The sequence below is a fragment of the Ambystoma mexicanum genome, chromosome 3q, assembly GCF_040938575.1.
Source record: "Ambystoma mexicanum isolate Mex_15411 chromosome 3q, UKY_AmexF1_1, whole genome shotgun sequence".
NCBI lineage: Eukaryota > Metazoa > Chordata > Amphibia > Caudata > Ambystomatidae > Ambystoma > Ambystoma mexicanum.
The window spans coordinates 1,263,796,213-1,263,810,570 of record NC_090926.1 but is presented as its reverse complement, the minus strand read 5'-3'; the positions used below and the strand labels follow the sequence as shown (position 1 = coordinate 1,263,810,570).

Below are 14,358 nucleotides of genomic sequence, written 5' to 3'. Positions count from 1 at the left end.
GCTGGTAAACCGGTAAGGGAAACAAGTCTTTACGTGTGTGCTTGCATGGGCATCAAATATGTATGCATGTATGAATGCGTTCTTGTGTGCATGCAAGAGTGTCTGCGTAAGCACATCTATGTGTGTGGGGGTGTCTGTGTGGGGGTGTCTGTGTGGGGGTCGGGGTGTGTGGGTGTCGGGGTGGGTGGGTGTTTGTTGGTGGGTGGGTGTGTGTTGGTGGGTGGGTGTGGGTTGGTGGGTGTGTGTTGGTGGGTGGGTGTGTGTTGGTGGGTGGGTGTGTGTTGGTGGGTGGGTGTGTGTGTGTGTGTGTGGGTCGGTGGGTGGGTGTGTGTCGGTGGGTGGGTGTGTGTCGGTGGGTGTGTGTCGGTGGGTGTGTGTCGGTGGGTGTGTGTTGGTGGGTGTGTGTTGGTGGGTGGGTGGGTGTGTGTTGGTGGGTGGGTGTGTGTGTTGGTGGGTGGGTGTTGGTGGGTGGGTGGGTGTTGGTGGGTGGGTGGGTGGGTGGGTGGGTGGGTGGTTGTTGGTGGGTGGGTGTTGGTGGGTGGGTGTGTCTGTGTTGGTGGGTGGGTGTTGGGGGGGTGGGTGGTTGGTGTGTGTGCTGGTGTGTGTGCTGGTGTGTGTGTTGGGGCCAGACATTTATTTTCTTACAGTCTCACAGACATTTCCTACATACCTGGCACGTTTTACTGCTGTTTCTGGGTAAAGCCAACTTGACAAGTGCCACCACGTGGAGGAGGGGTCGGTGTAGTGGATGTAATACAATGGTGCAGTTAGCCAGAACATGTTATTTATTGTGGCATGGCATAATTTACCCACATTAAGGGAGAGGTCAACATGACCGGTGTTCTTACATTGGGGGGCATTTGTGCAGCCAGCAAGGGAATGCTTCCTTAGTGTGGTGTTGCATTTTGTACTGGCGTTAAGGGCAACATCAAGATGAGGAGTGTTGGTGTGGGGTAGGGTGGAAGAGGAGAGCATTTGTGCAGCAAGGCTTTTTTAGGGCCTGTAACAAATCTTGTCAGTTCATCCCTCCCCCCCATAGCGAGCGTTCCCCTGTGAGGGTTGAGAGGCAAGCCAGCTCTGCAAGACCCTCCATAGGTGTCTGGGCAAGTGGGACCCCCCCCCCAACCCCTCAGGGACAAGGACTCCCAGTCCGATAAGGACCTCCAAGACCGGAAAACGTCTGACTACATGGGACTCGTACAACCTAATTTTATTTCTGTTTTGACTCCATCAAATCAGGCAATGCTGATTTAATCTGAGCGCCAAAGACACAGGAGAAGGACAACTTTTTTTTGTTCTTGAGGAAGTATTTAAATAGAAGACTAACTGTGAATGGAGAAAAGGCTACGCCTACGTGCAAGGGTGGGGTGCAATCCCTACGCAGAGCTGAGCTCTCCGGAGGAGATGGGACATCAATAAGGGTCAGAGCCATGCTGGGCCACAGAGCTCGCTGCAGCATGGATCGCTAGCTGGACATGTAAAGCTAGTGTTTTCTCTGAGCTCGAGATACAGCTCGGGGGAAGAGGTGGAAAACTGAGAAGCACCCGTTTCCTTTGGTAGCACGACCATGGACAAGTCATGGTGGGCTCGGAGCCCAGCAACCAACACAGAGACCAGCTCATTCGGGAGATCCTGGATCCCCAAGGTTGATGCCCAAAGGATGAGTCAAGCTGCAACAGGGAGGCCAACACTCCCACAGAGAGACTACCACTAAGAGGTACTAACACTTTGAATACAGATAGGAAAGTCGACCAGGTTACAGGACCCTGAGAAACCAGAAGGGGCAAGTGCTTTATGTGAAAGCAGAGAGAAAGCAAGACACACATTTTGCATCAAGGTGGGGAAGGCCAACGAGGTTGCAGGAGTCTGAAAAAATCCCGAGTAGGCAAATGCCCTGTACAAGCTACGTGAATTGAGAAAAAAACAAGTGTCAGAATGCCGTAGGACTTTGGGGAGTCCAAGAGCTCTGAGGCTGTCAAAGAAAACTGTGTCAAAAAGGTACCTTGGAGCGGTCTTGAGAAAGACCCCGTTAGCCCAAGGAAGGCAGAACCATAAGTAGGAACTTTTATTTGGACACAGTCTGTAAGAAAGCTGTGAACTTGTTTTTGATATGAATTAACTTGAAACCATCTACAGACTTTTCAAGTGATTGGGCCAGGCAAGGTCCTTGCTTTGGCATCTCTTTTTAGTTCAGTTTTCCAAAGTGGTAGGGCCAGATTAGTTGGATAGGATATTGGAACAAGCACCGTTTTCTTTGATGAGCACCATTAGTTTTAGTTTACAGGTAGTGAACTTCCCTCAAAGAAATAGGGCAAGTTAGGAGTTCTCTTTTACTTTTATTAAAGATCCTAAAAACACATTTTGAGTTATGCCGGGTTAGGCCTGCAGCCAATCACAAATGAACCAGCCTCATGTAAGGCCCTACCCTCTCATTCTTTCAGATCAATGTTCTTCCTGCACTCCTATGCCACACCGGAGGAGGGGAACTTCTATGGCTGGAGTTCCACTTCACCAGTGAGGCCATTGACAGCCAGGCATGCACCTGGCAATCGGGTGCTGGCATGTCATCAATATGGCAGCAAGAGATTATATCTGCAACTGAATGGGCAAGTAGCGGGTGCATTTCCAGACATGCGAGTTAACTCGGGAGGATAGCTTACGGGCAACTTGCTCGCCTTGGAAGCAAGACGACATGGCGCTCCACAGGTTCGATCCCCGGGTCCGTGCTTAGAAACCTCTGGGGATTAAGTGTGTTATAAATAACCTAGCATACCTACACACAAACCTAATTTACAAGCAGAAGACATAATGCACACCACTCACCAGCAGATTAACCGATTCGATGACATCGATAAAGACTTCATTCTTCTTGTACTTGAGGCCTTCAGACCGCCAAGACACTGCATTGGTAACTGTGGTCGGCACACGGGATTTGGCAGTCTCCAGCTTGTTACCCTGCTGTGTGATGTACCTGGTGGTGGAACAGACAAAAAAAGGGATCACATAAGACGCGAGAACGGCCGGTACCTGGTACAAAGATATACCCCACCACTCAATTAGGAGTGGTCAACATCTCACACTTCCTGTTCATTGGGCCAGACAACAGCTCATTGAATCAGAATATATATGATTGTTTTAGGTAAGCTGTTTTTTTAATGAGTATGATTCAAGCATTGCCTTGCCCCAACACCCACCACTGTCCGGAGGGACACTCACTCTTGCAGGATTTTGCTTTCAGTTGTTTGTGGGAAGCCGAAATCCATCAGTTCGTCGAGCAGCTCGTAAACGATGACAAAATTATCACGGATACTCTCCTCCTCCACCTCCTTGAAGTACTCAGTGAAGACCTAGAAGGGGGTACAACCCAAGACCCCAGGAGACAACAAGAATTGAGACCGGCTTCAATACTGCATCACTGTCACTGTCCCGCACACGCAGAGTGCACGCAGGAGGCACCAGCTTCCCTACTATGGCGGCAACCTTATGGAACAACCTCTCCGCTCAGATCAATCGACTCACACACGGCCTTAAATACCAAACTCTTCATTTAAGACCCTGTCTTTCTAGGTTTTGCACTTCTACTGTTGCACCTTATATAGGAGAATATCTGTGTTGCCTCCTGTTACCTAGACTAGACTATTAGTAACCTACTGTAACGTCCTATGTGTATCCTCTGTAACCACGCGAATGTAGTTACATTTACTCTTTGGGGCCGCTTACTGTAACCCTCAATGCAAGCCTTCTTAAAATGTCCTTATAGCGTCTCGTTGCCTCTGGGCTGTAGTGCGCTTTACAAATGCTAAAATAAATATATCCCCTCAACATCTGGGCACTCTCCATTCCTCTCTTCATAAATATTCAGTTAAAGACTTTAGCCGCATACACTGGTGGATCACCCCTTACAACGGTTGCACACCAGGTAATCAAATAACCCCTAAAATCATGCAATGAATCAGAAAGAATGCACAAAAATCCTGATTCTACCCCACGACGACATGAAAAGGTCAGTGCAAAATAAATAAATAAATAAATCACAATTTAGAACTGAAAAGCATAATTAAACTCTTATCAGTTAGTGCACTGCCGGAATACCATCAAACATTGCCCAAAAATCATGACTATCCTCAGTGCCATCAATGAAGGTCTTGGAATCAAGCCAATGCAGCGCAACACAGGTTTGAATCCCGACCCCGCACTTAGAAACCAATCTCTGGTATTAAGCGCATTATAAAAGATTATAATTAATTTTTCCAAAAATCAAGATTTTGATCCAGAAACCATTGAAAGGTTCCTAGCCAGAATTAAGCAAAATCAAGTTTACAGATAGACTGCTACAGCACGCCATCCCTACATGAAGTATCCCCCCCCATGTAAATCATGAAATCCCCCCAAATGCCTTTCTTCCGAGGTGCTTCATGCCCCACCCAAGTCATTGTCATTGCACCCGACATATTATTGCCCCAGACCTACCAACCTACCAGAAGCGATCCCCTTATAAAAGAAATACCCATTTATTTATGCTCTTGCCCCCAGTATCCTTTGCTACCGGCGAGGAGACCGGGCTTGTTTAGAGCCCTGATTACATTGGGGGCTGTTTCTTCGCTCTGGAATCATCACAACAGTACCCTCCTACCAATTCATAGGCACGCAAGTACTACCTTACCTCTACCAGCTTGTATAGGAAGGAATACACCAGGGACGCGTTGGCATTCTTATTGCTAGTTGCTACCACTGGTCCAGAGGCAGGGTGTTAAGGGCATTGCAACTAAGTTGGCAACACAGGTCATAGAAGAGACTGGTGTTGTAGGTAATCAAGGCATTTTGGAGCTGCTTACAACTGATTGCCAATGGGATTTAATGTGCTTTTTTTTCTAACACTGTATTGTCACCAAGAGTATTCAAGTTTTGAAGTCTGGGTACCCATTTAGGACACGTGTAAGTGGTGAGGACTAGGGAAGGAAGGTCAAGTGATTGGCTTATGGGTCAATCAAGAAGCTGGAGCGGGGTATAAGTGTATAAATTAAGCAACAGTACACCTTGCTAAAAGGTTTGGGGAAAAGAAAGGAAAGAGTGAGTAGACCCACGGGAACGAGTGAATGATGGAACATGACCTGCATTTAGGTAGGCAAGGCCTGGGGTTAGCTATATATCAAAAAGGAGCAAAAATGCAAGACGGTAGGGAAGAGGACCAGTAAGGAGAAAGATGGCGAGGGAGAGTATTGATTTAAATGAAATGATATTTTATTTATATCGCGCTCGCACACAAGTGTTTCAGAGCGCGACCAGGCAAAAAGGGAGGGGAACAAAAAAAAAGAAAAAAAAAAAAAAAAGAAAAAAAAAAGGGATCTTACTAGGCCCAGTGACATCTAAGTAAGCGTAAGTGTATGGAAGTAGTAGAAAGTGCGGAGGAGAGAAAAACAGAATGAATATTAAATAAAATAAATAAAGGGCGATAAAGCCCTGGTAGTGCAGCCAGTAATTGGCAGGTGAAAGTTGGTCAGATAAAGTATATCTGATAAGTGCAGAAGAAAAGTGGGAGGGGGTCTGTAGGGGTACAGAACCCTAGTGCAAAGGGTGGCCTGGAGCAGTGAAGGGGGGTGGCAGGGTGAGCAGGTACCTAGGCCCGAATAACAGTGGGTGGCCAGGTGCACAATACCAAGAGAAGAAACCGATCAACAGGGAAGAAGGGGGGCAGAGGCAAAGAGGAAGGTCTTGAGATGCTTCCGGAACCGGAGATGGTTTTCCTCACGTTTCAAGGTGGTCGGGAGACTTTTCCAAAGGAAGGCACCAGCAGAGGACCGATCTACCCACAGCTTGTTTCTTTGCGAAACGACCAACCCTGAGGGAGTTAGAAGCAGAGGAGCAAAGGGCTCGAGAGCGAAGGTATTTACACAGGGATAGTTAAAGGTATTTTGGACCCAGGCCCCAGAAAGCCTTGTGGACAATGCAGAGAGTTTTAAAAGTAATCCTTGCATCCACTGGGAGCCAATGAAGGGATTTCAGGGCTGGAGAGATACGGTCCCAGGGCTTGAGGTCAAGGACCGTATCTTTGCTGTCCTCTTCTGGATTAATTTTAAAGGGCAGAGAGTGGAGGCAGGTAGATTTAGAAAGAGGCTGTTACAGTAATCCAGTCTGGAGAGAACCAGAGCTTAGGAGACAGTGTGCTTTTGAGGGAAGAAGAGGAAAGGCAGAGTACCTCTAAGGAGGTGCAATAAAAAGTTTGACTTTTTGGAGATAACCCAGAGGTTCTTGGCCACGCAGGTGGGGGTAGGAGGAGGGCTAAGCGAGGCCGGCCAGAGAGTGAGAAGAAAGGATGGAGATGGTGTACCAATAAGGAGGATCTCAGTCTTGTTGGCATTTAGACCTAGATCGTTGGCGGCACACCAATTTTGAATAGCGATTAGACAGAGATGAGGGAAGGCGAGGAGGAGGCTGAGGGAAGCCTGAAAAGTGTTGGGTGTCATCAGCCTAGCACTGGAAAGTTGAGCAGAAAATGGAGATGCAGTAGGCGAGGTTGCCAGGTATTGGTTGAAAAGCCAGGGCGAGAGGTTAGACCCCTGGGGGACACCACATGTGGAGAGGGAGATAGAAGATAGAAAAGACCCAAGTTGTACCTGGGAGGGTCGATCAGAGAGAAAGGAGGTTAGCCAGGTCAGAGCCTGATCAGTGATACCCAGGTTGTCTGAGAGATGACTGAGCAGGGTGGTGTGGTTGACTGTGTCGAATGCAGAGGAGAGATCAAGTAAGATTAGGACAGAGGGAATGTTAGAATCGAGGTTGGAGAGTAGTTCTTCATGGATGTTCAGGAGAGCAGTTTCTGTGCTTCTGGCAGCTCTGAAGCCAGATTGGTGGTCATGGAGGGAGCCAACAGAGTCGGAGTGAAGATTAAGCTGTGAGATGGCCAACTTTTCCAGGAGCTTACCCAAAAAGGGAGTAATGGAAATTGGGCGGTAGATTGCTGAACATGATGGATCAGAAGTGGATTTCTTGAGGAGAGGATGCACAAGGGAGTGCTTAAGAGGGGAAGAGACAGAGGCAAAAGAGGTTGCAGAAATTGGCATGGGCCAGAGCAAGGGGGTCAATGTGGTCCTTAATCGTTTGAGGAACAGCAATGGACCTATTTTGATGAGGTTTTCATAGATCGGACTTGTCAAGCTACCTCATCAGGGGAGGAAAGGAGGAGTGCGGGGGTAGCTGAAGGAGAGTCAGAAAGATGAGAAGGAGAGGGAGGAGGATGGGGAGAGAAGGAGAGAGTCCTGGGTTTTACAGAGCAAGTGAGAGGCAAGGGCCTTGCAAAGAGCCTGGGAGGTGAGAGGAGGGGTGAAGACTGCAGCAGGGTTGGCCAGCACCTTGCAGATTTTGAATAGTTTGGCCAAATTGTTAGATGATGCAGAGATGCGGCTTGTATGTGGACTCTCTCCTTAGTGCGGACAGTGAGTCGGGATTGCCTTTGGAGCAGGTGGCAGGCCAGTTTGTCAGAGGATGAGAAAGAAGCCCTCCATTTCCTCTCAGCCACCCTACACTTCCGTTTAAGTGTAGCTAGTTCAGAGTCACACCAAGAATTGCACTTGGACTTCAAACGGATCCTCACGACGGGGGCAAGAGCAGCAGAAATACAGGAGTAGAAAAGAGAGAGGGCCATGTCAGGGTATAAGTCAGCCTGGGGTGGGGGGATGGGTGGGAGAAGTTTGCAGCGAAGGCCTCCACTGACACACGCTTCACGGGATGAATGTCTGAGAAGGTGGGTGTCAATCTAGGAGTAGGCTTGGGGGGGAAGGAGATGGAAAGATGAGAGGAGAGGAGGTAGTGATCACTCCAGGAGAGAGGAGTTTGAAATTTGAAGTTTAGTTTATTTGTAAAGCACAGCCAGGCCCTTGGGCAACCGGGCGCATATTCTTAGAAACAGGTTACGATATATATACACAATATAAACAAATTACATACATACAATAAAGCAGCAGATTACAATTTACAAGTTATAATACAAGTACAGTAAAGTGTATATACACAGGTGAGAAATATTACCAGTTGGTAGCAAATCTAAGTGAAAGGCGCTTCATAGGTTCTGCGTGAATAGCCAAGATTTGGTATTATTCTTGAAAGTTAGGAACAAAGGCTCAGTTCTGATGGAGGTGGGCAGTGAGTTCCAGAGTTTTGAAGCTAGGACAGGGAAGCTCACACCACCCGCTTTTTGGAGTTTAAAATCTAGGCAGGATTAGGCTGTGAGTTTGAGCTGATCTAGTGGGTCGAGAGGAGGTGTGGAGTGTAAGGCGAGAGGAGAGGTAAGGAGGGGCATTGTTGTCCAAGCATTTATGAGTCAAGGCTAGTGTTTTCAGGGCAATTCTTTGTTTTACCGGGAGGCATCGTAAATCAGATCAGACGTTAGATATATGAGACCATCTGGGGATATTGAGAGCTGCCTTTATGGCATAATTTTGGATAGTTTGCAGTTTGAGGTTAGACTGGCTAGCCCCCAAGTAGAGGGCACTGCAGTAGTCGATTTTGGACATAATGAGTGTTCTTGCAAGGGTAATGCAGTTATGAGTGTTCAGAAAAGGTCTGCAGGTGGTGATAAGTTTGCAAGTATAGGCCGATGCCGACCTTAATGCATTTGTTTGTCTGTTCAGGGAGATGGTAGAGTCCAGATAGACGCCTAGAGTTTTAGTGTCTTTAGAGACCATGATGTCATTACCGTCAATGATGAAAGACTTGTAGGCTCAGTCTAATTTGTTGAGACGTTGAGTTGAACCTAGTAGGACCTCTGTCTTGTCGTCATTGAGGCATAGTTCATGTTGCTCCATCCAGGCCTGAATGACCAGATAGACATCGCTCAAGGAATTGGTGTCGGCTGTGTAATCACCAGTGATGGGAATGGGTATTTGGGTGTCATCCGCGTAGTTGGTATAGGAGACACCCAGATAATCAAGCACATCAAAAAGGGGTTTGGTGAACACGTTGTAAAGCGTGGGCGATACACATGAGCCTTGAGGGACGCCGCAGTGAATAGGTAAGGGGGGTAGAGAGGGGGAGGCTGGATGAGATCATGGCATCAAGTGTGTGCCCAGCAGAGTGAGACGAGCCAGGGGGGAAGGATAGAGAGGGAGAATGAATCGCAGAGGTCACAAAAGAGTGCAGATGTGGGACAGATGGAATCAAGATGGATGTTGAGGTCACCAAGGAGAAGAGGACGAGTGGTTGAGGCCAAGAGGGAGGAGGAGAGGTCAGCCCACTCAGAGAGGAAAGAGGTGATATGACCAGGGGGCTGGTAGAGGGTAGAAACAGTAAGAGAGCGTCTAGGAGAGAGAGAGAGCGAGAGCCTGCAGACTTGGCATTCAAAAGAGGAGTAAGCTTGAGTGGGAATGAGAGAGGCAGGAATCCACTCAGGGAAGATTAGGGCTACAACCCCTCCAGGCCAGTTGGATCTGGGGGCTGAGAGTATTTTGTAGCCGTTAGGGAGGAGAGTGTCAAAACTCGTGACAGAGCTGGCCGTGTACCAAGTCTCGGTGAGACCGAGGACATCAAGGTGGAGTTCTTCATGGAGGCGACAGATGTCAGAGGAGTGTTTAACAGCCAAGTGAGAATTGAGAGTGGCGAGATGGAGAAGGTTATAGAGCTGAAGATCAAGTAACAATACTGGATCACACAGCCGCGCTCCGTTGGACCCAACCAGGGTGAAGAATTATCTTGAATTAAAGTAAATTCTATAATGTATCCAAGGTAGTACATGTATTCAAAAATAAAGAAAGTCTGTTGTTGCTTTACAAAAATAATGATTTATCCAAAGAAAAATTCAAAATGGAGCTATCACTAATCCATTCTTAGTGAGGAAGCAGTTGCCATAACTTGTTAATAGGTCAGACTTAATATGCCAATGCATTTCGGAAAGCAATTTCCTTCTTCAGGGCAAGTCTGTTACATTGTAGGTAAGTAGGATACACCAATTAGTTTCATCATAGTGGTTAAGAAATACAGCAGAAATAAACATGAGCAAGAAAACAATTTCCATAACAGTGAAAACATAACACATACCATTCAGTTGAAATTTTCATGGGTGATGCAAAGAAAGAAAGAGAAGCATAATGAGTAAAACGTGCAGTTTCACATCACAAAGCCAAAAAGGAATGTGTATAACATCTACTACCTGTATGTAAAACATGAAGGGCGTTCGTAACGAGTGCCCAAAAGTAGTGCCAATGCCGTATATCCTGCTGCTGTAATGCAGGATAAAAGCATGATTACTGGAGGATTACGTGTGTAAAATAATCAGGGTGATCCGAACGGATCAACCGCTTACCAAAAGCAACACAGATCGTCAGTGTTCTGCTGTACGCGGCCGAGCAGAGTCTCCGACTGGCGTGAACAGCCATTGCCGAGGCAACGGTTCTTTTATTTACCACGTGATTGCCTAGCGTCGTAGCGAGGCTGGTAGCCACGAAGAATTGTGTTAAATGGGTGAATCCGTACTCGAAAATGTAAACCAGATAATTGTTGGGTTAACTGTACTAATATCAGGCACATTCTAATGTTACTAAAACCAAAAAATGAAACAAAAATCAAAATAGAAATAGAAAAAATACTCGGTGGATGAAACCATGGATAACTTGCATATAGGACACTATGCAAGAACCCAATCGGGGTAAAACACATACCATGTGAAACACAGAACAATACATTAGGAACAATACATTGGGTATAGTGTAGCAACCTTGTCACCGAAGGTGTCACCATCTGGTGGCACCTTAGGACCCAGACAATAAGTCCAGGAAGTGCGGCAAGGTTGTTACTTGATTATACTAAAAATGCTCCATGGAGTCTCAACGGTAGGAACCATTCACAAAATTGGATGGTCTCAATGATGAAATTAACTACCATTGCTACATTTGAGATGTGTTGTTTCTTACCATTTCTATCATTGTACCCATTGATGAATTCCAGCACTTTGCATGAATATTTTCTCTAGTTCTCTCCATTACTGCTTTGTGATCCAATTTTCTGAATGGTTCCTACCGTTACGACTCCATGGAGCATTTTTAGTATAATCAAGTAACAACCTTGCTGCACTTCCTGGACTTATTGTCTGGGACCTAAGGTGCCGCCAGATGGTGACACCTTCGGCGATAAGGTTGCTACACTATACCCAATGTATTGTTCCTAATGTATTGTTCTGTGTTTCTCATGGTATGTGTTTTACCCCGATTGGGTTCTTGCACAGTGTCCTATATGCAAGTTATCCATGGTTTCATCCATAGAGTATTTTTTCTATTTCTATTATTGATTTTTTCGTTTTTTGGTTTTAGTTACATTAGAATGTGCCCGATTAGTACAGTTAACCCAACAATCATCTGGTTTACATTTTCGAGCACTGATTCACCCATTTAACACAATGCTTCGTGGCTACCAGCCTCGCTACGACGCTAGGCAGTCACGTGGTACATAAAAGAACCGTTGCCTCGGCAATGGCTGTATATGCGAGTCGGAGACCCTGCTCGGCCGCGTACAGCAGCACACTGTGTTGCTTTTGGTAAGCTGTTGATCCGTTCGGATCACCCTGATTATTATCTTACACACGTAATCCTCCAGCAATCATGCTTTTATCCTGCATTACAGCAGCAGGATCTACGGCATTGGCACTACTTTTGGGCACTTGTTACGAACGCCCTTCATGTTTGACATACAGGTAGTAGATGTTATACACATTCCTTTTGGCTTTGTGATGTGAAACTGCACGTTTTACTCATTATGCTTACTCTTTCTTTCTTTAGTACATCACCCATGAAAAGTTGAACTGAATGGTATGTGTTATGTTTTCACCGTTATGGAAATTATGTTTTCTTGCTCATGTTTATTTCTGCTGTATTTCTTAACCACTATGTATCCTACTTACCTACAATGTAACAGACTTGACTCCCTGAAGAAGGAAATTGCTTTCCGAAACACATTGGCATATTAAGTCTGACCTATTAACGAGTTATGGCAACTGCTTCCTCACTAAGAATGGATTAGTGATAGCTCTATTTTGAATTTTTCTTTAGATAAATCATTTTTGTAAACCAACAACAGACTCTTTATTTTTGAATACATGTACTACCTTGGATACATTGTAGAATTTACTTTCATTCGAGATAATTCTTCGCCCTGGTAGGGTCCAACGGAGTGCGGCTGTATGATCCAGTATTGTTCCTTGATCTTCAGCTCTATATGTATTTTGAGTCAGGGTGTCTCCAGACTTATCACAGCCAGCTCCCTTTTAAATACATTTTTTGAACAAGACCGATTGTTACTACTTTGGCATTAATTAATTCAAGAAGATTCGTTACTCAGTGGTGCCCACTCATTTTCCTCTTTGAGATTGAGAAGGTTACCAGCCTTAAAGACCTCCGGGAGGGGTACAGATCAGTGGTACACCCTGCAGAGGTTTGGAAGGAGTTTGAGATGGAGCAGAGGAGAATGTGGAGGAGGGCAAGGTAGCCAGGAGAAGAGTGTAGGGGACAGCTGGAGATGAAAAGGAAGTTGATGAGGTGAGGCAACCACATATCAAAAGAGGAGGAAATTAGCCTGAGGGCTTTGCACCAAAACAGTGCCATTTAGATGGTAATGAAGAAGACTCTGGAGGAGTCGAAGAGATCCATACGGACTTCCCAATGGGTACCACCATTAATGGGAGAGGAGGAGACAAGCCAGAGCATAGAGATCACATGAGAGGTCTAGAGATCTGGTGAAGGAACGAAAAAGAGGATGTCAGTGAGGGTTTGTCTGGCAGAGGTGCTGGAATAGGTATCAGCGATGGGGAGACGAGGGTTGGAAGCCAAGATATCCTTTTTAATAGAGAATAAGTACAGAGAATATGCATTGCAGAGAAGCAATACGGTATGAAGGCAAGCCAGGCGAAGAGAGGAAAGAAAGTTGAAGCTAGTTTGAGAGATTTATGTCCATGAAAAGTTTGAAGTGATGGATTTGATCAATATCGGGACAGGTCAAATCTGAAAGAGGTTTGAAACAAGGAGGTTTGTTGGCCCCTTTGATTTTTAGCCTCTTTATTTCCGATAATTAGGGCTGCCTTTCTTGGCATTCAATGTTTTCCACCTAAGGTAGACCGCACACGTCAACTATTTGTTCTACGCGGACAATATGGTCCTTATGGACCATACGCCAATTCGGCCTGCAGCACCAACTGGCTGACCTAGAAATCTACACTAAACTGAACAATCTCCGTATCAACGTAGCAAAAACTAAAATATTTGCCTTTCAACAGAAGGAATGCAAGTTGAAGGAGAATTTCAGTTGGGTGTTGAGTATTAACGTCCTTGACCAGGTAGATACCTGTATGTATTTGGGTTTTTCTTTGTTTAAGAAAGAACACCCGCATTAACTCTTTGCCTTTAATAAGCAAAGGAGGACGTCATTAGCTGTGCAGGCAGGGTACATAATTAAGAAATGTGGTCATTTCTCTCTGGCTCCAGCTAGGTAGTTTTATTGTAAGAAGGTAGCACCAGTTATGACTTACGGGACAGAGACTACTTTGTTTAGCTTAACTGGATGTTAGGTGAAATAAGAGGGAGTTGTTTGGAGGAGAATTTTGAAGCTCCCACAACATGTTCCTACCCGGGCTATAAAATACAGGGGGGGGGGCTGGGGGTAATGTTCTTGGAAACAATAGCAACCTGGAAAATGCACATTTCCTGAGAAAAATTCAGTCTGCTGAACTTTCATCCATTTGGTGGTTGCTTAAACACCCAATGCTAAACAAATTGTCCTCGCCGTTTGAGTGGCGGTATGATCAGTGCTTAACTAACCTGTGCAATAGGGACGTATCCATTCAGTTTTTAATTAATCACCCGTAAAGGTGAAATTTAGATTGTGGGAGAGAGACTGGATTAAAACAATTGAATTGGTGCGAGAAGTTCACCTTTTTTCTGGCTTGTTGTCGACTGAAGACCATATGGTATAATGCCTCAATATCCAAGTGTCCGGGGGAGTTTTGGCATATGGAATGTCAGTGCCTTCGCATGAACCTTTTCCTGACGCAGAATATTTTAGGAGGTGGCATAGAGCATGGATTGAGAAAATCTAGGTTCCGTAAAAAGGAGGGTTTAGTGGAAACTGTCATCCATTTGCTGTTGGACTGCTCCATGCTCGCTCCCCAACGTGATCATTCTTTGTCACATGTAACAAAAGATTAAGCTTTTACATGCTTTTTACAGAAAAACCTTTTAAATGGAGTTTGACTGCTATTCGCTTTCTACGCGAGGTGCCTTCAACTGTGGATGGGTGAACAAATTAATAATAAGTTAACAGAATTGATATCAGTTTATGAATATTCAGTTTTCTGATGCATTTTTAATATGTGATGTTTTCATT

The 14,358-nt window shown here is 45.6% G+C and overlaps 1 protein-coding gene across 1 annotated transcript in view; it reads right to left on the bottom strand.

Annotated features, from left to right (window-relative positions):
* Positions 1-14,358, bottom strand: part of AP1M2 (adaptor related protein complex 1 subunit mu 2) — a 161,088-nt gene that overhangs the window by 95,015 nt on the left and 51,715 nt on the right. The window contains exons 3-5 of the mRNA XM_069604294.1: positions 4,664-4,731; positions 3,217-3,347; positions 2,824-2,971 (exon numbers count right to left, since the gene is read on the bottom strand). Of these exons, the coding sequence (XP_069460395.1) occupies positions 2,824-2,971; positions 3,217-3,347; positions 4,664-4,731 (347 nt within the window). The remainder of the gene's footprint in view (positions 1-2,823; positions 2,972-3,216; positions 3,348-4,663; positions 4,732-14,358) is intronic.